Raw genomic sequence first — 27,248 nt, 5'->3', positions numbered from 1 at the left:
GTCAATACAGAAAACACCAGACTGATACATAAACAACCACATGACAGTTAGAACAAATTGCAATCTGGGCATCTGCAGCAAATGTAGGGCAAAGGAAAAGCATACAAAATAGAAACTGAGAAAGCATACTGCAATCAGAGGGTTATATCAAGTCAACAACCTATTTTCTCTCTTGTACTCTCTCAAACAATCTTTATTTTTGTGCTTGAATACACCTTATTTTCAGATTCACACCCTTGATTTGTTTAGTGCTTGGTTTGTCGTTATGGAGATTTTTTCCCTCTGATTAACACTGTCACTGAACTGAGCTTGCTACTCTTTCCCCCTCCCCATGCAGACTCCTACCTGTACCCAAGCTTCCAGGGCCTCATGTCAGACAACGATACAGTACGACTGGGCCTGGACTTCCAGAGGATGCTCCGGATCAACCACATGCTCTACATCGCCGCCAGGTCAGTCAACACGCCTCTCAGTATTGTTCACTCATCTTCAATGCACTGGACTGCCTTACATTATCCCTGTATTGACAACTCTTCATTGAATCCCTTTGTAGTATTTCTGTCATTGTATCAGTCAACCGCATTGGATAGCTCCCATTACGTTCATATTGTCATACTGTAGGTTCATTATGTAAAAGTTTCCTCAGGCTCAGCAAGAAGCCCTTCTACATCAATAAGCCTGCGTTAAAGAACTGTGTGACTGACCCTAATCAATCTAATTTAGACTAAGAACAGGCAGCTTGGGTGTGGTGTGGTGGGGTTGGGTTTCAGGGCAGAGAGGAGACATCTTCAAATGTTTTCTGACCTTTGACCTCTTACAGGGATCATGTGTTTGCTATCAGTCTCAGCGCCTCCTCTGAGCAGATCGTCCCACAACAGGTAAGCCTTATGTTGTCTCACAAACACATTGTTTACATTTGTCATGACCTCATGGGTCATAGAGTAGTGTATCATTGCAGCTGGCTGGACATAAGAGCATTACAGGTGGTTCAATGGCTCCTACTTTTCTGCTCATCTTTTAAATATAGTTTATTTGTGTCGTTTTCTTCTTACTCAGCCGGTGTCTTCATTCATGCAGATACAAAGCCATTTCACTTCAGACAGATATCCAATAGAAGTTATGTTGTGCACTCCTGGTTTTAAAGTGCTGTGCTCTCTCTCTTCTATCTGAATCCCATTTGTCAAACACGATTGCTCTTAAATAAAAATCACTTTAAGGCCTGGGTTTGTGTTTGCTTGTCCCTATCGTATTTAGATTCATTTACAGCATGAGTCATCCCCATAAGGGACCCACTCAACATCAATGAGATCTAACGTTATTGACTTGTATTTGATTGCAGTGGAAATACATGAGCAGAATGATGTGTAGTGCAGAGAATTGTCAGAAGAGAACGTATGTATTTTAAAAGAAGTTAGGAGAACTAACAATATGTGCATTGCATATTACATAGTGCATTTTTTTATTTCACCTTTATTTAACCAGGCCAGTTGAGAACAAGTTCTCATTTACAACTGCGACCTGGCCAAGATAAAGCAAAGCAGTGCGACACAAACAACACAGAGTTACACATGGGATAAACAAACGTACAGTCAATAACACAATAGAAAAATCAATATACAGTGTGTGCAAATGTAGTAAGATTAGGGAGGTAAGGCAATAAATAGGCCATAGTGGCAAAATAATTACACTTTAGCAATTAACACTGGAGTGATAGATTTGCAGAAGATGAATGTGCAAGTAGAGATACTGGGGTGCAAAGGGTAAAACAATTATAATAATTGGGGGATGAGGTAGTTGGATGGGCTATTTACAGATGGGCTGTACAGGTGTAATGATTGGTAAGGTGCTCTGACAGCTGATGCTTAAAGTTAGTGAGGGTGATATAAGACTCCAGCTTCAGTGATCTTTGCAATTCGTTCCAGTCATTGGCAGCATAGAACTGGAAGGACAGGCAGCCAAAGGAGGAGTTGGCTTTGGGGATGACCAGTGAAATATACCTGCTGGAGCGCGTGCTACGGGTGGGTGCTGCTATGGTGACCAGTGAGCTGAGATAAGGCGGGGCTTTACCTAGAAAATACTTATAGATGAACTGGAGCCAGTGGGTTTGGCGACGAATATGAAGCGAGGTCCAGCCAACGAGAGCATACAGATCGCAGTGGTGGGTAGCATATGGGGCTTTGGTGGCAAACGGATGGCACTGTGATAGACTACATCCAATTTGCTGAGTAGAGTGTTGGAGGCTATTTTGTAAATGACATCGCCGAAGTCGAGGATCGGTAGGATACTCAGTTTTACGAGGGTATGTTTGGCAGCATGAGTGAAGGATGCTTTGTTGCGAAATAGGAAGCCGATTCTAGATTTACTTTTGGATTGTAGATGCTTAATGTGAGTCTGGAAGGAGAGTTTACAGTCTAACCAGACACCTAGGTATTTGTAGTTGTCCACATATTCTAAGTCAGAACCGTCCAGAGTAGTGATGCTGGACGGGTGGGCAGGTGCGGGCAGCGATCGGTTGAAGAGCATGCATTTAGTTTTACTTGCATTTAAGAGCAGTTGGAGGCCACGGAAGGAGTGTTGTATGGCATTGAAGCTCGTCTGGAGGTTTGTTAACACAGTGTCCAAAGAAAGGCCAGATGTATACAGAATGGTGTCGTCTGCGTAGAGGTGGATCAGAGAATCACCAGCAGCGAGAGCGACATCATTGATGTATACAGAGAAAAGAGTTAGCCCAAGAATTGAACCTTGTGGCACCCCCATAGACTGCCAGAGGTCCGGACAACAGGCCCTCCGATTTGACACACTAAACTCTATCTGAGAAGTAGTTGGCGAGGCAGTCATTTGAGAAACCAAGGCTGTTGAGTCTGCCGATAAGAATGCGGTGATTGACAGAGTCGATAGTCTTGGCCAGGTCGAAGAAGGCACAGTATTGTCTTTTATCGATGGCGGTTATGATATCGTTTAGGACCTTGAGTATGGCTGAGGTGACCAGCTCGGAAACCAGATTGCATAGCGGAGAAGGTGCGGTAGGATTCGAAATGGTCGGTGATCTGTTTAACTTCTTAAATCTAGGGGGCAGTATTTTGACGTCTGGATGAAAAGCGTGCCCAAAGTAAACTGCCTGTTACTCAGGCCCAGAAGCTAGGATAGAAGCTAGGATAGAAAACACTCTAACGTTTCTAGAACTGTTAAAATAATGTCTGTGAGTATAACAGAACTGATTTGGCAGGTGACACCCTGAGGACAAACCATCCAGGGGGGGAAAAAATTGAGGTCATAGGATTTCCCAATGGGTTTCTATGGGAACCCCTATTTATGAGGAACCTGGTTGCAGTTCCTATGGCTTCCACTAGATGTCAACAGTCTTTAGAAATTGGTCAATGTTTTTCTTTTGAGAACTGAAGAAGTAGTCAGATTCATTGTAAGTGTCACTCCAGGTGGACTCTACTGTTTTGGTGCGCGTGAACTGGAACGCGCTTCATGTTGTTTTTATCCGGTATTAGAAACAGTTTATTCCGTCTTAAATTTTATAGATTATTTACATTTTAGGATACCTGAGGTTGGATTAGGAACGTTGTTTGAAATGTTTGGACCAAGTTTACAGGTAACTTATTAGATACTTTGTAGCCATTCCCCTAGATGGCGCCGGAGGAGATGGCCGCCATTTTACGGTCTCCTAACCAATTGTGTTTTTTTTCGCGATATTTGTAAAGAATTTTTTACATAATGTTTCTGCAACCATATCTTACGGCAGAAAAGAGCTTCTGGATATCAGGACAGCGATCACTCACCTCGGATTAGACAAAGATATTTTTTTCAACAACAAGCAGGACTCACACAATATTCTCCAAACACCCCACAGGGCAGACATCCCAATTATTCGCAAGAGGAAGCGACGCAGAGGACGAAGAGCCGGATGCCTCGTCCGGACCCGCAGAAGGCGAGTAGGAAAGCTGCCGTTACCGTCAATATTACTCGCCAACGTGCAATCATTGGACAATAAACTAGACGAGGTACGATCACGAATATCCTACCAACGGGACATCAAAAACTGTAATATCCTATGTTTCACGGAATCGTGGCTGAATGACGACGTGGATATTCAGCTAACGGGATATACGCTGCACCGGCAGGATAGAACAGCACACTCCGGTAAGACGGGGGGGGGGGGCGGTCTGTGCATATTTGTAAACACGAAATCTAAGGAAGTCTCTAGATTTTGCTCGCCTGAAGTAGAGTATATTGTGATAAATTGCAGGCCACACTACTTGTCTAGAGAGTTCTCAGCTATACTTATCGTGGCTGTTTATTTACCACCACAAACAGATGCTGGCACTAAGACCGCACTCAGTCAGCTGCATAAGGAAATAAGCAAACAGGAAACCACTCACCCAGAGGCGTCTCTCCTAGTGGCCGGAGACTTTAATTCAGGGAAACTTAAATCAGTTCTACCAAATCTCTATCAACATGTTAAATGTGCAACGAGAGGGGGAAAAATTCTAAATCACCTATACTCCACACCCAGAGACGCGTACAAAGCTCTCCCTCGCCCTCCATTTGGTAAATCCAACCACAACTCTATCCCCCCGATTCCTGCTTACAAGCAAAAATTAAAGCAGGAAGCACCAGTGACTCGGTCTATAAAAAAGTGGTCAGATGAAGCAGATGCTAAACTACAGGACTGTTTTGCTATCACAGACTGGAACATGTTCCGGGATTCTTCCGATGACATTGAGGAATACACCACATCAGTCACTGGCTTTATCAATAAGTGCATTGAGGATGTCGTCCCCACAGTGACTGTACGTACATACCCCAACCTGAAGCCATGGATTATAGGCAACATTCGCACTGAGCTAAAGGGTAGAGCTGCCGCTTTTAAGGTGCGGGACTCTAACCCGGAAGCTTACAAGAAATCCCGCTATGCCCTGCGACGAACCATCAAACAGGCAAAGCGTCAATACAGGGCTAAGATTACATCATACTACACCGGCTCCGACACTTGTCGGCAGGGCTTGCAAACTATTACAGACTACAAAGGGAAGCACAGCCGCGAGCTGCCCAGTGACACGAGCCTACCAGACGAGCTAAATCACTTCTATGCTCGCTTCGAGGCAAGCAACACTGAGGTTCAGTTCGATTCCCACGGGGGACCAGTACGGGGGGGAAAAAAAGAAATGTTTATGAAATATATGCATTCACTACTGTAAGTCGCTCTGGATAAGAGCGTCTGCTAAATGACTAAAATGTAAATGTAAACATGTATCAGCTGTTCCGGACTACTGTGTGATCACGCTCTCCGTAGCCAACGTGAGTAAGACCTTTAAACAGGTCAACATACACAAGACTGCAGGGCCAGACGGATTACCAGGACGTGCGCTCCGGGCATGTGCTGACCAACTGGCAGGTGTCTTCACTGACATTTTCAACATGTCCCTGATTGAGTCTGTAATACCAACATTGCCTAAATGACTACAGACCCGTAGCACTCACGTCCGTAGCCATGAAGTGCTTTGAAAGGCTGGTAATGGCTCACATCAACACCATTATCCCAGAAACCCTAGACCCACTCCAATTTGCATACCGCCCAAACAGATCCACAGATGATGCAATCTATATTGCACTCCACACTGCCCTTTCCCACCTGGACAAAAGGAACACCTATGTGAGAATGCTATTCATTGACTACAGCTCAGCGTTCAACACCGTAGTACCCTCAAAGCTCATCAAAGCTAAACACCTCCCTCTGCAACTGGATCCTGGACTTCCTGACGGGCCGCCCCCAGGTGGTGAGGGTAGGTAGCAACACATCTGCCACACTGATCCTCAACACTGGAGCTCCCCAGGGGTGCGTGCTCAGTCCCCTCCTGTACTCCCTGTTCACCCAAGTCTGCATGGCCAGGCACGACTCTAACACCATCATTAAGTTTGCAGACGACACAACAGTGGTAGGCCTGATCACCGACAACGACAAGACAGCCTATAGGGAGGAGGTCAGAGACCTGGTCGGGTGGTGCCAGAATAACAACCTATCCCTCAACGTAACCAAGACCAAGGAGATGATTGTGGACTACAGGAAAAGGAGCACCGAGCACGTCCCCATTCTCATCGACTTGGCTGTAGTGGAGCAGGTTGGAGCAGGTTCAAATTCCTTGGTGTCCACATCAACAACAAACTAGAATGGTCCAAACACACCAAGACAGTCGTGAAGAGGGGACAACAAAGCCTATTCCCCCTCAGGAAACTAGAAAGATTTGGCATGTGTCCTGAGATCCTCAAAAGGTTCTACAGCTGCAACATCGAGAGCATCCTGACCGGTTGCATCACTGCCTGGTACGGCAATTGCTCGGCCTCCGACCACAAGGCACTTCAGAGGGTAGTGCGTACGGCCCAGTACATCACTGGGGCAAAGCTGCCTGCCATCCAGGACCTCTACACCAGGCGGTGTCAGAGGAAGGCCCTAAAAATTGTCAAACACCCCAGCCACCCCAGTCATAGACTGTTCTCTCTACTACCGCATGGCAAGCGGTACCGGAGTGTCAAGTCTAGGACAAAAAGGCTTCTCAACAGTTTTTACCCCCAAACCATAAGACTCCTGAACAGGTAACCAAATGGTTACCCGGACTATTTGCATTGTGTGACCCCCCCCAACCCCTTTTTTATGCTGCTGCTAATCTCTGTTTATCTTATATGCATAGTCACTTTAACTATACATTCATGTACATACTACCTCAATTGGCCTGACCAACCAGTGCTCCCACACATTAGCTAACCGGGCTATCTGCATTGTGTCCCACCACCCGCCAACCCCTCTTTTTACGCTACTGCTACTCTCTTTTCATCATATACGCATAGTCACTTTAACCATACCTACATGTACATACTACCTCAATAAGCCTGACTAACCGGTGTCTGTATATAGCCTTTCTACTCTTATTTTCAAATGTTTTTTTTACTGTTGTTTTATTTCTTTACTTACCTACACCACACACACACACACACACACACATACCTTTTTTCCCGCACTATTGGTTAGAGCCTGTAGTAAGCATTTCACTGTAAGGTCTACACCTGTTGTATTCGGCGCACGTGACAAATAAACTTTGATTTGATTCATGTTGGGCGAGTTGGAACCGGTGTATTTCTGAATCAAATGCACCAAATAAATGGACATTTTGGGGATATAAAGAAGGAATTTATCGAACAAAACGACCATTCATTGTGTCAATCAGACATTTGGGATTGCAAAAAGAAGATCTTCAAAGGTAAGGCATTTATTATATGGCTATTTCTGACTTATTTCTGACTTTTGTGTCGCACCTGCCTGGTTGGAAAATTATTTTAATGTGTTTGTATGCGGGGCGCTGTCCTCAGCTTTCATAACAAGCGGCTACAGTGAGAGACTTATAAAAATCCACCTTTTCAGAAATAAGTAGAAGCTCAAACTGTTTGGGTACAGACCTGGATAGCATGACTGAACTCTACAGACTATCTCTGCAGTAGATTGCAACTCCACCCCCTTTGGCAGTTCCATCTTGGCGGAAAATGTTGTAGTTGGGGATGGAAATGTTGGAATTTTTGGTGGCCTTCCTAAGCCAGGATTCAGACACGGCTAGGACATCAGGGTTGGTGGAGTGTGCTAAAGCAGTGAATAAAACACACTTAGGGAGGAGGCTTCTGATGTTAACATGCATGAAACCCAGGCTTTTACGGTTACAGAAGTCAACAAATGATAGTGCCTGGGCAATAGGAGTGGAATTGGGGACTACAGGGTCTGGGTTAACCTCTACATCACCAGAGGAACTTAGGAGGAGTAGGATAAGGGTACGGCTAAAGGCTATAAGAACTGGTCGTCTAGTGCGTTGAGGACAGAGAATAAAAGGAGCAGATTTCTGGGCGTGGTAGAATAGATTCAGGGCATGTACAGACAATAGTATGGTAGGATGTGAGTACAGTGGAGGTAATCCTAGGCGTTGAGTGATGATGAGAAAGGCTTCGTCTCTGGAGGCACCATTTAAGCCAGGTGAGGTCGCCGCATGTGTGTGAGGTGGGACAAAAAAGCTATCTAAGGCAAGGTGAGTGGGACTGAGGGCTCTACAGTGAAATAAAACAATAAGAACTAGCCAAGACAGCCGTAGTCAAGGCATATGCCAGGTCACAGTTGCAAATGAGAACTTGCTCTCAACTAGCCTACCTGGTTAAATAAAGGTGAAATAAATAAAAATATTGACAGTAGAGAGAGTCATAAAGCAATCACAGGTGTTGATCAGGAGACCTAAGACAACAACGGGTAAATGGCGATGAATGGGCAGAGCGGGTCAGTTAGGTACATACAGGACCTGAGTTTGAGGCTGGGGCCGACAGGTAAATAAAATTAGGGGCATCAGCTGTGTAGCCGAGTGATCAGTTGGTAGAGCATGGTGTTTGCAACGCCAGCATGGTGTGTGCAACGCCAAGGTTGTGGGTTCGATTCCCACGGGGGGCCAGTACAAATTATTATTTTTTTAAATGCATGAAATGAAATGTATGCATTCACTACTGTAAGTCGCTCTGGATAAGAGCGTCTGCTAAATGACTAAAATGTAAATGTAAATGATTATAGGGTCAAAAGAGCAGCAATAGGTGAGTCGGGGTGGCTTTCGGTAGTCACTACTATGCTAGGCGAGCAGGGGACACAGCGTTCAGAAAAGCTAGCGGGCCAGGGCTAGTAGCCATAATACCAACGTGGCTTTCTCACCTTCCCATGCTTCTTATCTGTCTCAGTGAGCTCATTAGTGTGCGCCTGAGTCATAATCAAAAACCCACAGTCTGCTTCATCATGGATCTATTCCTTTTCTATGGCCCAGTTCTAATCCTGTCTCCTCACCAGGCCCACCATGATCCCCCACTCAGAGATACTGTATATCAAAGGCCTGGATGGGTAAAAGCAATAAATAGCTAACTCCACCTCACTCTGCCAGAGGGCTAAGGGGAACTATTAGCATATTGCTGACGTCTATCCTATTTATCCTATCATATTGGATCTTCAGTAGGGAAGTGAGAAGAGCCTTGGGGGATACATTTCACTCCACTTTAAGGCCCAGAAGGGTAGCAGTTGAGTCTAGAGCCAAAAGAGGGATTTCACCTTAGTCTCTGGATAAATCTTATTTCCCAGCATGCCCCATGGTGTTGATGAGTTTGGAGCTCCTGCAGAGAGGACAGCGGGGTCAGCAAATCACCCTCCCAGTCAGTCGGCAGTGGAACAGTGGATCTCCACTGGTGGGCAGTGCATTAAACCACCTTCAACCAGGCGACCTTGTTAACAAGTTGATGGATCTCTTCCTATTCACTCCACTAACAGAGGCCCACTGGGGGGCCAATGCTAGGAGATAAGGATTTCCAGGAGGACCATAGATGGCTAGTATCAGGGCAGTCTACTTCCCATAGGAATGCATTGCAGATTCCTTTCTTATTCCTTGAGCTTCTTGTTGGTCTAATTATCCGTAGAGATGTCTTGTTGTTAAGAAGTACAGGTGGATTGTGATGGATTGTATGGGAGATGGATTGTAGAGGAACAATAGTTTTTAGTTGCATGCTGACAAGGTTAGACACAGCTCCTCATGTGTTTCAGATGTTTGTCTGTTTGTTTGTTTGTCAGAAGCTTAGTTGAACTTGATGAGATTTTCATTATAGCTGTCTCCTAATAGCATTTGAATGGCTGGGTGAAAAAAGGGTCTCTTTCTTGCTCTGACAGTTGGTTGTCTGTCTGTGTGTTGCAGAAATTGACTTGGAAGACAAAGGACGTGGATAAATGCACAGTGAGGGGGAAGAACAGCGTGAGTATCTCTCTCCCTTTCTTTCTCTCTGTTTCTTGCTTTCCCACTGTTTGGTCTGCGATGTGGTTGGGTAGCACTAACAATAGCATAGATTGCTTATCAAAATCAGCACCACAGGTATCTGTACTTCCAGAACCAGTCTCTGGCACAAGCAGCGTCAGCCTCCCAGAGCTCTAGTGAAACCATAGAGATCAGCACAGGGATTATGGTAATGACAAGAATAGGAACAGAAGTATGACTGAGAGGGAGGTTGTGTGTATGTGTGTGTGCGTGTGTGCGCCCTTAGCAAAATGCCATTCAGTGCATAATAAGCTGTGCAATGACACTGCAGGTGGGGTGATAACACCAGCAGCCAGTAGTCACATTGCCGTCCCCTGAAACCCAGCTGTTTCCCTTTGACAGGATGAATGCTACAACTACATCAAAGTTCTGGTTCCACGCAACGACGAGACGCTATTTGCCTGCGGGACCAACGCCTTTAACCCCACCTGCCGCAACTACAAGGTAGGACACTACACCTCAGTCACCTTTCTATCTAAAGCCCCCAGCTCCATACCCAGCACTGTTCTGAAACATAACAGCTGGGGTAAATAAGCTTAGTTAAAAAAAAGTGGCTAAGGGCGTTGCAGTCAGAGCATATGCCTACAGGTGTTGACATCCTGACTTTCTAACTTTTTGTGAGAAAAAAAGTGTTCCCTCTTTATCTACAGTATAAAATCATCAAGTCGACATTGTCGTGCACAGATAGGCCCCTATAGCGCTCCAGATTGCAGAACCACTTCAAAGGAGTGCTGTTATCCTGGATGTTGATGGAGAAACATGTTGACTCAACCCGAGGTTGGCAGCGGTCTGTTGACTGAACACAGATCCAGGATGATAATAACAGTCTTTATTCACACATCTGAGGAATAAACTGCAACCGCAGATGATTTGAGATCATGTCATCCACTGAGGGACAGAGTGGGCGGGGGGGGGGAGAGAGTGGGGGGAGAGAGATAGAAAACAAAACATGCCTGAAAACTAGAGTCAGAATCCCAGGGGAGCCACTACTTTAGACCCATAAAGGAACTCACGCCACCTACTCTCTATGGCCATCTGACTGCTCAAATGATTAACAACCCAAAGTGTGCCAGAGAGAGATGTCGGCTAAATGGAAACATACAATAGGAAAATAGCGATACGTTAATCGTGACAACGGTGCATAGATGGACTCATACTCCCCAGGATGTCTACCAATACAAAAGAAGTCTGGTTGAGCTGAGATGACATCACGGTTCTGGGCAATGATTCACAGTGTGCTTTTTGGAAGAGGGGATGTAACGTCTACAGTGTGAGAACTCCAACGGGAGCTGGCTAAATCCATACAGACCACGGCAGAGGCTTTACCTTTTCCACCATAGACTCCCAATGGAAGACATTGATTTACACTTTATCCAGAACGAATTCCTCTCCCTGTCCCGCTCCCTCCCGGCTCGGGAAAAACCGGGAGCGATGACTACCCGGAGAACTGGGAATAGTGTGCTGAAGTGTAAATCATATCATGCGATCTGTCTGCAGCATTCCTTGGAAAGACTGAGGAGGGCAGTGGGGTCAGGAGAGGGTGTGTTAGGGTGAAGGGGATTGGATTGTGGGTGTGGACGGGTGGAAGATGTTTTATTTTGCACAGAGTGCATTTTCCATGTAAATTGAGCGCCACAAAACACTCTGCCCAATGAGCCAGCTGGATCAAAGACAGGGGTTGTATGACCAGATGGTAGCTAGACCAGGAAGTGAAAACCTGTTTCCTCTAGTCTAAATCACACTGTACTGTAGTACTGAAGCCCCAGAACCATGGTTTAGCAGACAGATCAGAGATGTAACTGCCACAGTAACATTGGTGGATTTCTCACTTAGAGAGTGTACCCACAGGGAACACTGAGCAGTGACACAGCATTAAATATAAACACAGATGTTGACAGCTGTCACTGTGTGTGTTTGTGAAGGTAGCTGTTTGCTGGAGTGTGCTGGAGCTGCCGAGAATGACCTCTCCTCCGGGTCGCATTCTGCCCCCCCCCCCCCCACCACAGCGGGATTCACACACATTGTCTGAGCCGAGGTTTACGACCTTGTTAACGGTGGGGCAAGAATAGCTGCTGAAGATCTGTGGTTAGGAGATACTGTCTCCTCACAGTGCCACCAGAGTAGCAGCCATAGCACAGGCTGACAGGAGTGTTACTCCTGACCTTTTGACTTCACTGTTGTTACAATACAGTGTAAAACGTACTAAATAAAAGGTATCTTTATGACAGGTGTTCCTATTTATTCATCAGGATTGACTAGAGGCACATTCTGTCCATGACTTTAAGGAGTCGACTTTATAACTTGGCAGTTAGCAGTAAAGCTAACCTGATATAAAACAGAACAATACTCAAGTTTGGACTGAAATCGATTTTTCAGTAAGGGGAAAACAGTAAACTTAACAACTGCAAACACTGACCTAGTTATTTTAGTTGAGGTTTTTCAATATAAGCTCCTTGGGAGTTATTTTGTTTTAGTTACACACCTATAAATAGCTTTATGAAATACCCTCTTCCCTCTCTGAGTCCCCTCTTCTCTTTCTTCCCTCTCTCTCCCAGATGTCCACACTGGAACAGGACGGTGAGGAGGTGGTGGGTCAGGCCCGCTGTCCCTTTGAGTCTCGCCAATCCAACGTCGGCCTCTTCGCTGGTGAGTTGCTCTGGACAGAGACAGAGAGACATGTCAGCTGGGGGCAGCAACTTGATCACTAAACCTGCCCTCAATCTTGCCAATTTGGCAGTGACATTTAGACATTGTTCACACAGTGTTATTGAGAGCAGCACAGCCCCTACATCAAGTGTAGCCATGAAATAAAAATACACATTGGGAGGCATGTGTTTCTAGTCTTCATTGCAATTGTGTTCATTTGAAAAAAGCAAACCTTTCTTAAATTAGTGATTTTGTTCTTCTCAGGTGGTGATTTCTACTCGGCCACCATGACAGACTTCCTGGCGAGTGACGCAGTAATTTACCGTAGTCTGGGAGAGAGCAGCCCGGTGCTTCGTACCGTGAAGTACGACTCCAAATGGCTACGAGGTGAGCCCCTGGCCTTGGCCTTAGGTCTTAATTTGAACCAACTTGTGAATTTACCTTTAGAATCTTCCTCAAAATCTTCCTCAAATATCATTATCTATTTGTATGCAGTACATTACATATTAGAGCAGTATTTCATTCTAAATCAAAGTGTGGTACCCACATGAGTGATGCTTTCTACCGAAACACTGACTGCCTAATGCTTAACTGTTGTGAATACCAAGTAGTACAGTCAGTGTTACTGTTTCATATTTCTCCCTTTGTCTCCTCAGAGCCTCATTTCCTCCATGCCATTGAGTACGGGAACTACGTGTATTTCTTCTTCAGTGAGATTGCTGTGGAGTACACCACACTTGGCAAGGTAAGAGAGTTGTAGTTCAATACTACAGAAAGGGGTGGTAGGTAGCCCAGCGGCTAATGACCTGTAGCCGAAAGGTGGCCGATTCGTTTCACAGGACGGGCGCTGGAAAAAAGGGTAGAATTGATCTGGCAACTAGAGGGCTGCTGGGTTCTCATCCTCAAGACATTCCCCTACCGTTGGGCCCTTGAGCAAGACCCTTTACCCCCTAGATTCGATTTCTGCAGCCCCATGAAAATCTAATTAGCATTTTTTTTTTCTTCATCAAAATCACACAGTTTACACACTAATATGACCACTCTGTGGAAAGGTGAGTTTCTCACAAATACGTACATGTCCGTTGTTTTGCTCCAGGACGCCGACAAGCCTCAAGACTCATCTGAAGATCACCCTGTACCAGTAAAAAAATTATCTACACACAATACGCCATAATGACGAAGCAAAAACAGTTTTTTTGATATTTTTGATCATGTATAAAAAAGACAATAAAAATGAAATACCTTATTTACATAAATATTCAGACCCTTTACTCAGTACTTTGTTGAAGCACCTTTTAGCAGTGATTACAGCCTTGACTCTTCTTGGGTATGACGCTACAAGCTTGGCACACCTGTATTTGGGGTGTTTCTCCCATTCTTCTCTGCAGATCCTCTCAAACTCTTGTCAGGTTGGATAGGGAGCATCGCTGCACAGCTATTTTCAGGTCTCTCCAGAGATGTACTTTGCTCCGTTCATCTTTCTCTCGATCCTGACTAGTCTCCCAGTCCCTGCCGCTGAAAAACATCTCCACACCATGATGCTGCCTCCACCATGCTTCACCGTAGGGATGGTATTGGCCAGGTGATGAGCGGTGCCAGGTTTCCTCCAGACGGACCATATGGACAATAATGATGTATTGAATAGGCTGCAATGTAATGTCATGTGAAACAGTGTAATGTCCTGTCACTATGTTCTGTTACTGAATGAACACAAAAGGAATGAAAATTTGTTGGAAAATCCTATAAAATCTAACCTTTCTCCATTCTCTCTTTCCCCCTCAGGTTGTGTTTTCCAGAGTGGCTCGTGTATGTAAGAACGACAACGGAGGTTCTCCCAGAGTTCTAGAGCGTTACTGGACGTCGTTCCTCAAAACGCGGCTCAACTGCTCGGTGCCGGGCGATTCCTTCTTCTACTTTGACGTTCTGCAGTCGCTGACCAACGTGCTGCAGATCAATCACAGACCAGCCGTGCTGGGGGTCTTCACTACACAGGCCAACAGGTCAGTCACAGTACCAAGCGGCAACATTACAGACGGCCATACAGATATACAGTACATACTCATACAATGAGTATAATGAGGTTTTACTGTACCACCTCTTCTAGAAAATATAAAGAAAAAAATTATGTTCACATTTGCAATATCATACCCCTTGATATTGTATATTTTTAAAAGCCTATTTTATAAGATTGTTGTTTAATGTCCTATACAACCCTGGGCAGCAGTTTTGAATGCTTTTATAGCTATACAATCCATTATAACCTGGGTTAATATGGGCCTTTCCCATGACCGATGTCTCTGTTGTTTTGCTCATCAGTATCACAGGCTCGGCAGTATGTGCATTCTACATGGACGACATTGAGAAGGCCTTCAATGGGAAGTTCAAGGAGCAGAGGAACAGTGAGTCAACCTGGACGCCCGTGCCTGAGGAGCAGGTACCCAAACCCAGGTAAGACCAACACTTATGAGTGGGAACTTTGACAGCCTCAGTCCAGACAAATTTACTTTATTCCAGTGTAAAGACTGTCAACAAAAGTTTGCATCTACAATATCATATTCCCTCAGCGTGAATGCTTAGTAAATCTAGCCCACTGACTTTGAAACTCCACTGACTAGCTTCTTCTCCTCCTCTCTGTCTCACAGACCAGGCTGCTGTGCCGGCGATGGCTCTGCCGCTGCCTACAAGTCGTCCACGACCTTCCCCGACGACACCCTGACCTTCATCAAGAACCACCCCCTGATGGACGAGGCGGTTCCCTCCGTCAACCACCGGCCCTACTTCACACGCACAACCAGCAGGTAGCTACAGCAGCAGGGTGGATGGAGGGATGAAAAGATAAAAGGGAAAATTGATGGGTAGAAAACTATTTAATCGATCTCCTTGGTTAAATAGATAACAGTTGGTCCCTTGTATCAACATGAAAAGCCCTTTAAATATAAAAGTTAGACGCAGTCAGGATGGGGTCTTCCAAAACACCACATCAAAAATCGACACAAGCAGGATAGGGCCTCCCCAAATTATAGATCCAACCAGAAGGGGGTCTGTGAAAAGCTGAAAAGCGCATCAATTAAAGACAACATCCGGATGTGGTCTACCAGACTAACACAGGGAATAGCTCCAGTGGCTCATTAGAAGCCCAGCCATGTAGCGGTGCTGAATGTAGAGTGGGTGTCAGAGGGCTGTCAGACAGCCCCCTAGCTCGATCCCCTGCCGTGACTTACATGGTGAAGCCGAGCCAGTCTGACAGACAACCAGGCGTCTTCACACAGCGGAGGGAGGGCACGCTGTCTGTCTCACATCTGCCTCCAAACGTCACATCTGCTTCAGAGTTGAACAACGGAACTTCAACGATGAATGCGTCACTTTGTTGAGTCATTAAGCTAGCGTAGTGCTAGTCAGTGTGTTGTTCTGAGTAAACATGTCGTCAACTTGTGTGGGACTGAAGGAAAGTTGAGAGCAGCTGTACAATGGTTTTACTTACAATAGTGTCCTGCATAATCTTACATAGTGGTGTCACGTTGCAGTGCATGGACACACTCTGACAATAATTCACATCTTTAATTGCAGATGCTTAGTCTCTTCGGAGGTATCATCATGTTAACCCCGAACCACAACCCTGTTGTTGTGTCCACCCAGGTTCAAGTTGACCCAGCTAGCAGTGGATACGTCAGCTGGGCCCTATAAGAACCACACGGTGCTGTTCCTGGGGAGCGAGGACGGCAGGGTACTAAAGATCCTGGCCAGCACCCATCTCAACGCCTCCTTCAGCACACAGCTACTGGAGGACATCGATGTCTACAACCCAACCAAGTCAGCCTCCCTTTCTCCATTCTCTTTCAGATATATGATACAAACTATTTGTTTTATAATACAGTGCACTCCTCTCATAACATTCACTTTTATTGGTTCAGCAACAAACAAAAGTCCCTCGTTTTTTGACCACTGTTAGAGGATGATTATTGTATGTGATGCTTTCAAGCCGACTCCACTGTAATAAGACGGAGATATGTGTTGTGGAGCTGTTAGTACGTGTCCTGAACAGCTTTTCAACTCCTCTCTCATTTGCATAGTCTCCCAGGATGTTGTTGTTGTCACCAACCATCAGCATAAATTTCGGAAAATAATGAGTCGTGTTTGTTGTTTCCCCTTTCCTAGATGTAATGTCCGCGGAGAGGACAGACGGGTTCTGGGATTGGAGCTGGACAGGGAACATCACGCTCTGTTCGTGGCCTTCTCCAGCTGTGTGGTCCGAGTACCTCTGAGCCGCTGCAGCGACTACGGCTCCTGCAAGGAGTGAGTGATACCCGGTCTATTATATAGAGCTAGTACTGCACTGTTAACAGTTGCCAAGTGTGTGTTAATACAATGCAATGGAATTCCGTTTTTCATGTGTTTGCCGCTATGGAGGCTTCCTTCCCCCAGTGCTACTATGGTGATGTGAAGTTACACATGTGTCACTTACAATCAATCAGCAGCAGGGTGGTATTGTTTATGCCAAATTGTAAATATGCTGTATGCAACAGACCTATATTCAAAATATGAATCACCAAGAGTTTAGAAGCTGACGTTGTTATGAGGGCAGTGAAAAGGGCTTCCTTGCAGTCAGAGCGACTGCTGGAGCTGATTTGTTTAGTCAGGGTTGTTTTTGTCCGAGCTAGTGTACTCGACAATCTTGTGTCCTATTTTGGGGTTGTAGCGGAATGTTCCCCCCCGCCTCTACCCAACCTCCCAAGAAAAACATTTGTATTAAATTTGAACAGGGATGCGTATCCCCCATAGCATGCTAAACCCTCATTGCGAGCCTTAGAGAAGTGCTCAACAGCATTTACGCACAAATTGGAACCAGCTGATTGGCGGCAGGCCAACCCACGGCCAGGGTTTCAACGCGACAAGGAGAAGGATAGGGCCTGCTCACTTTAGAGGGCTTAAAGCCCCTCTATCGCTGGATCCCTCTGAAACAGCCCAGTGCACATCAACCAGGGATTAGGGGCCCCTTAAGCCCCATCATGCTTTGCAGGGGTCAGGTTTCAGGCCCATATCCTCCTCTCCACACTCTCCATCTGTCTGCCTCCAAATTAGGTTTGTTTGGTTTGGTCTATCTCTCCACCTTACTGTAGCCTCTATCTTGCACAAAGCAAAACCGTTTTTCTATCTCTCGCTCTCGCTGCAGCTGCTGTTTCTATTAGAGTTCAGAAATGGATATGATTCAGACAGCAGAAACACGTTGAATGAAATATATAGAGAAAAGAGATTTAGTGAAAAAGATGGCAAAGAGAGATATCAAAAGTTGTGTGACATTCTCAACCCTCTGACCCACACAATGTTCATAACATTTTTATTTCCCCCCTTTTTAGTTATTTAAGCACAAAAGTTACAAAAAGTTGTCACATTTGCATCTGTTTTGCATCACAGTGCTGGATTAATGAGAACCCCCAGAATAGGTCAGCTGTAACCCCACAGACCAGGGGTGATATTCTCAGTAAAGAACAGAAAATCAGCAAAACTGACAAGCCACATGTAGGGAGGAGACATCATGAATTTACACCACAGAGAGAGGAGAGACTAGACATGGTGGACCTTTCTTCCAGACAGACAGTTTCTAATGAGTGGTTCCATACAGAGCTATAGATATATACACAGCTCTAGTGATCCATAGGTGAGAGGAACAGCTGTGTCTTCATCATGTCCTGACAGGCACAGAGAAAAGGAGCCAGCAGGAATGCTTCAAGTCTCCACTACAGAGAGGGGTCATTACCTTTTAACTCTGACATGTTGTCAATGCTGGTCTGGTGGGGACCCCTCCACCCTCCCACTCTACACGGCCCTCTGAATTGTAAACCATGTTGAGCATGACTGACCTAACTCTCAGTCCTCCTCTCTGGCTCCCTACATCTCTTCTACATACTGGCCTGTTAGTTGGGCTGTGTCACTGAGTCCCTGTCCAAGACTGCCTCTGGCTACCAGACACCCAGGGGCCTTTAACCAAACACTGCTGTCTGCAGCCTCACAGACCGACAGACAGTCACACTACATTGACCATCTCTCATATTCATCTCTGCCTCTTTCTGAGCTCCTAGATAGGAGAGTTACAAGCTAGGTTCACCCGGCAGTTGAAAAAAATGAAATGGCAGGTTTTTTCTGTGAGGTAAAATGACACCCTGGCCTGATCTGTTTTACTTCGTCTGGTGTGACTGTGGCCTGTAATGTTAATGAGACACTCCAGAATATGGGGGTGTTGATAGGTGAATAGATATCACATATCACTTCAGGTCATGCCTTACCAAAGAGTCTTCATTAAAATATGTATTTGGTCTCTATTACTTTTTGATAGTGTTCACACACCGAACTCTGACTGTCTCTCTGTCTCGCAGGAGCTGTCTGTCCTCGAGGGACCCTTACTGCGTGTGGCAGAGGACGGGGAGCTGTGCTACGGTGGTGCCCGGATTCAGGTAAGTCACAGACGCTGCATAAGCACCACCCCACCACGCAGCCAATCATAAGAGATTAGGTTTAGAGGCCAAGTACCAAACCCATCCCTAGCCCCTACTCTTTGGTCCTGGTTTTGTTGAGTACTATGTGTCAAATATTACTGTTGAGTCTTCGATCAGAAAAATAACATTTTACTGACAATTTATCAACATCAAATGGCCATATGACCTTGCATGAAACATACAGTAAATGAATGAAGTAGCAGTAGCTTCATAGTACTCTGCATACCACTTTCTTGTATGCTTTCAATAATCGATACCTAATCTGGAGTTTGACTTGCCCAAATTGTCAACGTGATGAATACAGCCTCTAAATTACAGTAAAAACATTGGTCTGTCGGCTCCATTTCACATATAGGACGAGCATCCATCTTGTTTATTTCTAAGTGGCGGACATACATCACGTCTGCAATCACTCGGAAATGAAACCCCAAATACCCGCTTGGAGGGGTCGTGCGTCACTCTGGGGTGGGACTGAAAGGCATCGATCAAAATGACCTCAATTTAATTTACTGATCCATTCTGATGAACTGGAAGGAAGCCATTTGACACTTAGAGCTATCGACTGGCTCAGCGTCAGCGCCAAGCAGGGTGTGTGTGTGCAAACAAAAAGCCAATCAATTCCTCTGTCTGAGACTCCCTCCTGACCCACTGTCTTTCTCTTTCTGCACTGTAGCATGGAATCGAAAGTAATGCTCAGCTGGGTGGATTTCAATCATGTTGTGTATACCTCACTGTCTTCCGAACAGGGAGTGAGGGAGGGAAGGAGAGAGGTAGAGGAGGAGAGGCAGTAGAATACACTTTCACCTCCTATGTTGCCTCCTGACACTCAGGGACTGGGCTGTCACTGTTCCTCTGATTTTCAGTGTGGCTTTAAATCACCTGCTGTTGGTATTCACCTCTGCAAACATGGGCTGTAAACTTAGTGTGGATGGGTGGACAGGCATCACAGTAAAGGCAGCTGTCACTATCCTAATAGTCATATGGACTGCTTCAAATTGATTATTCTGCTGGGGATTGACTTATTGCATATCCTGTGATTGGCCACCCATGGGTTTTATTTGCCATAGCTTCACAGCCAGAGGTTAATGGAAGATTCCAAAAGTGTGTATGTGTGTGTGCGGCGGTGTGTACGTGCTGGGCAGGTAATCAGAATTGGACTGAGGCTTGATTTATCACGTTTTTAACCAGCGGGACAGTGCCATGCAGCAAGCCAATGGAGTGGAACCGAAGAGATTGGCAAATATTATACATGCAGTCAGTAGAGCTATTACACTGTGCCTGCTCTGTCCACGTCAGAGAGAGCGAGAGAGAGTTGATATGGTGTGAAATAGTCAGAACCCGAGAATGGCCATGCCTCCAGAACAGATGCAACAGCTCATAAAGGCTGTAATGGGGCTGGACCGGAGAGCAACAGGGGACATATCCCCCCCTTCTCTCTCCTCCCTTACTCTCTCGCTCCAGAGGTGGCATAAATTCTGCCGGCTGCTTTGGGGGGGGTTGAGCCAGAGGTGAACCGTTTCCATGGTTTCCTGTCTCTCTCCCATCACTGTCAACGCCTGGGGACATGGCGTGCCAAAGAGGCCAGTCTATGTCTCTCTCCATGGCTCTTTCTCTCACACTCTCTCAGAAGAAAGAAATACATGAATAGAACAGACAGAAAGGGAATGGAGGCATACGGTAATACTGGTTACTAGTTGTGGTCCACACACACGGACACACAATCACGCAAAATCCCCCAGGCCGACCTATTCACTCACAAACAAACCCACTCTGCTGTGGTAATACAACTAATGCTATCGGCTGTCAGTGGGCCAACTGCTGAGCATAGAAAGATAAGTGAAGTTGTTATTTCTCTGAGTTTATTATTTCTCCCCTCTGAATTCCATGTTTTACTTTTTGACTCTTGATTTGCTCACTGGGTCTGTATTCACTCATCTAGGCCTGCGTTTCATATATGTAATTTGTTTTTGGCCGCGCCTGGAAAGTCTGTGTGTGTGTGTTTGCATATGTGTGAATGTTCATGAGTATTTATATCTGTTATTTTCTTTGATTGCCTGCTCAGTCGATACGGCGTTGTAGAAGATTCAGTGCCATTGATGTTATGTTCTGCTTGACTAAGGGGCCACTCACTCCACTGTGCATCAACGCAATCACATTACTCACCAGGGGGAATGCATGATTTCTGAATGTGTACAAGCCTTTGATTCATAGAAGAAGGATGTCCAAGAAAGTGTCCAATGCACTGGAGCACAACCAAATGTAAATAAATACTAGAGGTACTAAATGTCTCACAAGAATGCAGTGTTTATTTTGCTGTATAAGAGAAAAAGTGGAGAACTAGAGAATCATCATGGATGCAACTGTTAAGGTGGTGAAACATTATTCTAGCTAGATGATAGCGCCTCGACACATCCATTTGAATTTGGACTCAGGTGAATTAACAAAACAGTCAGCCTGACCTTGCAGAGACGAAACCAATTAAATGGTTTTCTTTTGCAGCACAATTTATTTAAGTCTTTGTCATCAACAGAACCATTTTGTAAAGCTTGATAATGTACCTAATTAATGAAAGCGAAGGTTGTGTTTAAATGGTGAAAGAGGAATGACACATACACGCTGACAGGCCGTTTTGTCCTCTTCTGTTTTGTTTTTCCTCAGGGGCGGATTTGAGCAGGATGTGGAGAACGGCTACCCTCACTACCGAGATAGCTGCCACGGTAAGGTGGACCAATCATCTGTTCTTAGTGGCTCTCCACTACTGGCACACAGAGCCATCATAAAAGCTCTTTCATAACAAGCGAAGCTTATCAAGTGCGTTTAATTGTCCAAAATGATACAGAAAAAGTGATTGCCATACTTGGGGAATGATATTACAATGAAATTAATCAGCAACTCAATTCAAGTATAAGTAGAGAGTACCCCAGTGGGAATTTTGCTCTCAATTTTCCCTTGCAGATGGTCACGTTAAACAAGCAGTCAATTATACATTTAACTAAAAACAGTTTGAGTATTTAACCACTACTCAGACTTACACAATGTACTGTTCTGTCAATATGTCTGTTGCTTTCCATTTTCTTCTCTAGACGTCCTGGCGACCACACGCAAGCAAAACACTCTTGCTGATTCTGCATATGGTCAGTTGACATTTCTTTATCCTCTATTTTTAAAGCTTGTCGAACTGTCTGAGGTTGTTAGCAAACAGGCTAACGCTAACAAAGCCTGGTAAGCAACATCTCTATTCCCCTTTTTTGAACTTGTTATGCAACATGAGTAGTTCAGGAACATTTGTTGCAGAGAACACCACCTCTCACACAAACAGCTATCTTTAACATTGGAGCTATTGTCCAAAGCTAGTCGTGGCAGCAGCACCAGCATGGTTGTTTAACAGGCTAGCAGCGCCAGTGGCCAAGCTGCCTACTTCCCTTTATCAAGGAGAATCATCATCCCTGTAACGCTCCATTACTCCCCACTGCCTGCCCATAGAGCAGGGTGGCTACAGAGCTCAGTGGCTGGCAGCAGGCGCTAAAGCACATTGCTAGCGCTCTCAGCTGAGATGTATTCTAACGTAGCATTAATAAACAATTACTGCAGAATTATCTTCAAATTATGATAATGACATCCATGGGCCATGACTTAATGATTGTTTTCTGTCAGAGAGCAGAATTGTTTACTGCTCTTATTGACGTAGCTCGATGGTTTTCGGTTAGCTGAGTTAGCCGGCTAGTTAGTTAACTAGTCAGGTAGGTAGTGATACAATTGGCAAACTCATTCAGGCTCACTCCTCTCAAACTTACTTATCAGTCTAATTCAATGGGAATCCACAGTTTTCCCCAAAAGTAGTTGCTGGTTAAAAAAAATATATACAGTTGAAGTCGGAAGTTTACATACACCCTAGCCAAATACATTTAAACTCAGTTTCACAATTCCTGACATTTAATCCTAGTAAAAATTCCCTGTCTTAGGTCAGTTAGGATCACCACTTTATTTTAAGAATATGAAATGTCATAATAATAGTAGAGAGAATGATTTATTTCAGCTTTTATTCCTTTCATCACATTCCCAGTGGGTCAGAAGTTTACATACACTCAATTAGTATTTGGTAGCATTGCCTTTAAATTGTTTAACTTGGGTCAAATGTTTCAGGTAGCCTTCCACAAGCTTCCCATTATAAGTTGGGTGAATTTTGTCCCATTCCTCCTGACAGAGCTGGTGTAATGGAGTCAGGTTTGTAGGCTTCCTTGCTCGCACACGCTTTTTCACTTCTGCCCACAACTTTTCTATGGGATTGAGGTCAGGGCTTTGTGATGGCCACTCCAATACCTTGACTTTGTTGTCCTTAAGTCATTTTGCCACAACTTTGGAAGTATGCTTGGGATCAATGTCCATCTGGAAGACCCATTTACGACCAAGCTTTAACTTCCTGACTGATGTCTTGAGATGTTGCTTCAATATATCCACATCATTTTCCTACCTCATGATGCCATCTATTTTGTGAAGTGCACCAGTCCCTCCTGCAACAAAGCACCCCCACAACATGATGCTGTCACCCCCGTGCTTCACAGTTGGGATGGTGTTCTTCGGCTTGCAAGCCTCCCCCTTTTTCCTCCAAACATAACGATGGTCATTATGGCCAAGCAGTTCTATTGTTGTTTCATTAGACCAGAGGACATTTCTCCACAAAGTATGATCTTTGTTCCCATGTGCAGTTGCAAACCGTAGTCTGGCTTTTTTATGGCGGTTTTCGAGCAGTGGCTTCTTCCTTGCTGAGTGACCTTTCAGGTTTTGTCGATATAGGACTCGTTTTACTGTGGATATAGATACTTTTGTACCAGTTTCCTCCAGCATCTTCACAAGGTTCTTTGCTGTTGTTCTGGGATTGATTTTAACTTTTCACACCAAAGTACGTTCATCAGAACGCGTCTCCTTCCTGAGCGGTATGACGGCTGCGTGGTCCCATGGTGTTTATACTTGTGTACTATTGTTTGTACAGATGAACGTGGTACCTTCAGGCATTTGGAAATTGCTCCCAAGGATAAACCAGATTTGTAGATGTCAACAATTTTCTGAGGTCTTAGCTGATTTCTTTAGATTTTCCCATGATGTCAAGCAAAAAGGCAATGAGTTTGAAGGTAGGCCTTGAAATACATCCACAGGTACACCTCCAATTGACTCAAATGATGTAAATTAGCCTATCAGAAGCTTCTAAAGCCATGACATCATTTTCTGGAATTTTCCAAGCTGTTTAAAGGCACAGTCAACTTGGTGTATGTAAACTTCTGACCCACTGGTATTGTGATACAGTGAATAATAAATGAAAAAATCTGTCTGTAAAAAATTGTTGGAAAAATTACTTGTCATGCACAAAGTAGATGTCCTAACTGACTTGCCAAAACTATAGTTTGTTGACAAGAAATGTGTGGAATGGTTGAAGAATGAGTTTTAATGACTCCAACCTAAGTGTATGTAGTAAACTTCTGACTTCAACTGTATATCCCTTTGTCACCTTACAAATTATCCATGGGTACTGATGGTGGCTGCTTATCCCTAGAAGTGATAAACACAGCATTGAGACCATCTTAGTGAGAGTTGCTGGCCATTATTATATCTCAACAATACCACCCATCCAGTGTCTAGTCCAGCCTTTCCATCTACTTCAGAACAGAAGCAATACTGTCTGCACTGCAGCTTAGCCTCAGACCTCCACATTCTCACAATGCCTTTGTTCTCCGTATCCTCTCTGCTGGAGGAAGTAGTGCCGCTCAGTGGGCAGTGGGACTAGATGAGCAACCCCACTGGCTAATTCTGCCAGGCGATTACTCCATCCATGCCTCTGTACTCTGTTTGAAGTACTTCACACACTGTCATACTTCAGACACAGACTTGCAGAATGACAAAAACCTTTGAGTCCAAGCTGAAGATCAAGGTTTCCCCACAATAAAACACCCTATAATGCTGAACAATGCCATTCTCGCTGGTGTGCATTGGTTCCTAAGTGCTCTTTCTTACTATTCCACGGAATGGAACAATCCCGTCCCATAGAGAAAGCAGCGAGAGACAAACACCCAGCAGTGTGGACAATCAAACCATTCCCCATTGCATATTGTGCTTTTCTCCTTTTCTCTCTGCAAAGGAGAAAACAATGCACAGGCACACACACAATGTTGATAAATTGAAGTAATAATGCAGGCCTGGAGCTGTTGTCTGGCATGCCAAGGCTGAACTCCCCGGTGTGCAGTTTTAATTTGCCTGGCGCAGATGGTGCTCTGACAGGGCACCTTATTCAGAGTGAAAACTATCAACTGGCATCGAGAGCGGGCCTTTCGCTTTCAATCTGGGCTGGCACCCTCCAGTATGCTAACATTATGGCCGGCTTATTAGCGAAACATCCACGTCAATAGCGGCGTGCTGCACACAAGGCCTCAAGGACATCCACTGTCAGAGAATTAGGAAGACACTCATGATGGGTGTTGTGACGATGACAGTGCTTTCTTCTGCCAGATCTCTCACAGTACAGACCCGTATTGGATCCACAGACTCAGACACCACATAACCCCACAGTACCAGTATAGATGCTAATTGGATATGTTGCCATTGTCACATTTTCCGTAAACATTGTCACATTTTCCATAGACCATTCCATATGTAGGTTAGACGGTAACTACCTGTAAAACAGTTTAGTGAAGCAGAGAACTGAAAGTTGCTGTATATCATTACCTACCATTACCTCAGCTACTGGTATCTATTTCACCTCATCTGTCAAACTACTTAGCAAAGAAAATCGTCCGTGAAAGGTAACTGTATATCAAAGTTTGTATGTGCTGGAAGAGTCATTCATGCACCAGCTGGTAGCGTCCACAACAACAGGGTTTTGCTGTGTAGAATGTGCTACAGTGCCGTGTCAAGAGATTTCTCACTGGTTCGGTAACAAAGGCAGCAGGTTTGGAAATCTTAAGGCCGGCACTGCAGCCAAATCATGACCATATTGCCCCTGAGTGTATTTCTCCAATGACTCGTAATTGCTGCAACACCTGAATGTTTTATCTATTAAGGGCATTAAACAGTGGGGGAAAACGTTGGTTCTAATGCACTGAATCATGTTGCACCTATGGAGGAGTGCTTTACGTGTAATGTATAGGCTACCTACTTTATTTATAGCAATCAGGGATTCAGTTGAATTGTCTTCAAAGCACTCTATGTTAATGTCCTCATTGTCATCATCAGCTTAACAGTAATTATGACAGTAATCTTTTTCTCATGCTGGATTTATGTTTTTTTTCTCCAAGGCACTAAGAATCCTTCCCTTGTCATAAAACAACATTATATTTAGGTGTTTTTGTGTGCTGCATTTCCATTTCACTAACGGGTTACTTTGTTACCCCTCCCCCACCTGCACAACAACAGGGAAGACCACACCCACAACAACCGCCAGCACAACCAATCAGGTGGCCCCATTCCCAAAGGTGGCAGGTGACTCTGAAAGAGGTACAGGTCCAGATGGCGGTCCTCCAGTCCCAGTTGGGGACCAGGGGTCACCTGACTCGGAACCAATCAGTGTGGAGATGGAGGGTAAGGGGGTGGGGTGTCTGTGTCTGCTGAACTTTGACCTGCACTGGATTGCATTGTTGGGCCCTGAAGCTTCACTGCACACTGCTAACCAGGCTGAGCACTAACACTCTAATCTCTGTGTGTAGGACACTGAACGTTTAACCATATATCCACTCACTTAATGAAGCAACCATGAGTTAGAGAGGCTTAATCACTTAAATAGATACTGCATTGGCTCCAATTAACCCTTCAATTAAACTCTTCAATCAATCTCCAAACAAAATGACTCCTGCTTGTCTCCTCATCTCTTAATTTGTCCGTATACTAGGGTAGCTTACTCTCCGCTCTCCAGCGGGACACACTTTTAACAATCACACACGACCAAGCACGTCTTCTCTTCTCACGCTGTCTAGAGCGCTGCTTCCTAAATGTCATTCCCAGATTACTCCCAATAGGAAACCAACCGGAGCTCCTAATATTCAGCAGGATGGGTAGGCTGTTCGTTGATGCTATTTCCTTTAGCCCAGGCTCTCCTTGCTGCGCTCCTCTGGCACCTTGTCAGGAGTCCATAAATCCTTGATAGTGATGGGTTCCATTCAGGCCAACAGAGTCTCCGGCTGCAATGATGAGCCACCCAGGCTCAAATGAGAAAAGCCTGTAACAAATAAATAACCAGCAGCTGGCGCGCGGACAA

The 27,248-nt window shown here is 45.0% G+C and overlaps 1 protein-coding gene across 8 annotated transcripts in view; it reads left to right on the top strand.

Annotated features, from left to right (window-relative positions):
- The window catches only part of LOC106580978 (semaphorin-6D), a 155,130-nt gene that overhangs the window by 111,093 nt on the left and 16,789 nt on the right, over window positions 1-27,248 (top strand). For 5 of the 8 annotated variants that reach the window (XM_014162627.2, XM_014162595.2, XM_014162603.2 and 2 more), the window contains 17 exons: window positions 338-452; window positions 821-878; window positions 9,756-9,812; window positions 9,946-10,020; window positions 10,215-10,316; window positions 12,428-12,518; window positions 12,783-12,905; window positions 13,175-13,263; window positions 14,301-14,518; window positions 14,835-14,966; window positions 15,161-15,316; window positions 16,155-16,328; window positions 16,674-16,811; window positions 18,890-18,967; window positions 21,668-21,726; window positions 22,093-22,143; window positions 26,411-26,575. In XM_014162627.2, the coding sequence (XP_014018102.2) occupies window positions 338-452; window positions 821-878; window positions 9,756-9,812; window positions 9,946-10,020; window positions 10,215-10,316; window positions 12,428-12,518; window positions 12,783-12,905; window positions 13,175-13,263; window positions 14,301-14,518; window positions 14,835-14,966; window positions 15,161-15,316; window positions 16,155-16,328; window positions 16,674-16,811; window positions 18,890-18,967; window positions 21,668-21,726; window positions 22,093-22,143; window positions 26,411-26,575 (1,881 nt within the window). The remainder of the gene's footprint in view (window positions 1-337; window positions 453-820; window positions 879-9,755; window positions 9,813-9,945; window positions 10,021-10,214; window positions 10,317-12,427; window positions 12,519-12,782; window positions 12,906-13,174; window positions 13,264-14,300; window positions 14,519-14,834; window positions 14,967-15,160; window positions 15,317-16,154; window positions 16,329-16,673; window positions 16,812-18,889; window positions 18,968-21,667; window positions 21,727-22,092; window positions 22,144-26,410; window positions 26,576-27,248) is intronic. The other 3 variants (XM_014162643.2, XM_014162634.2, XM_014162652.2) reach the window with 3 other exon arrangements.

The sequence above is a fragment of the Salmo salar genome, chromosome ssa02, assembly GCF_905237065.1.
Source record: "Salmo salar chromosome ssa02, Ssal_v3.1, whole genome shotgun sequence".
Taxonomy (NCBI): domain Eukaryota; kingdom Metazoa; phylum Chordata; class Actinopteri; order Salmoniformes; family Salmonidae; genus Salmo; species Salmo salar.
The sequence above is the reverse complement of the archived record's forward strand: the minus strand, read 5'-3'. Positions and strand labels throughout refer to the sequence as shown.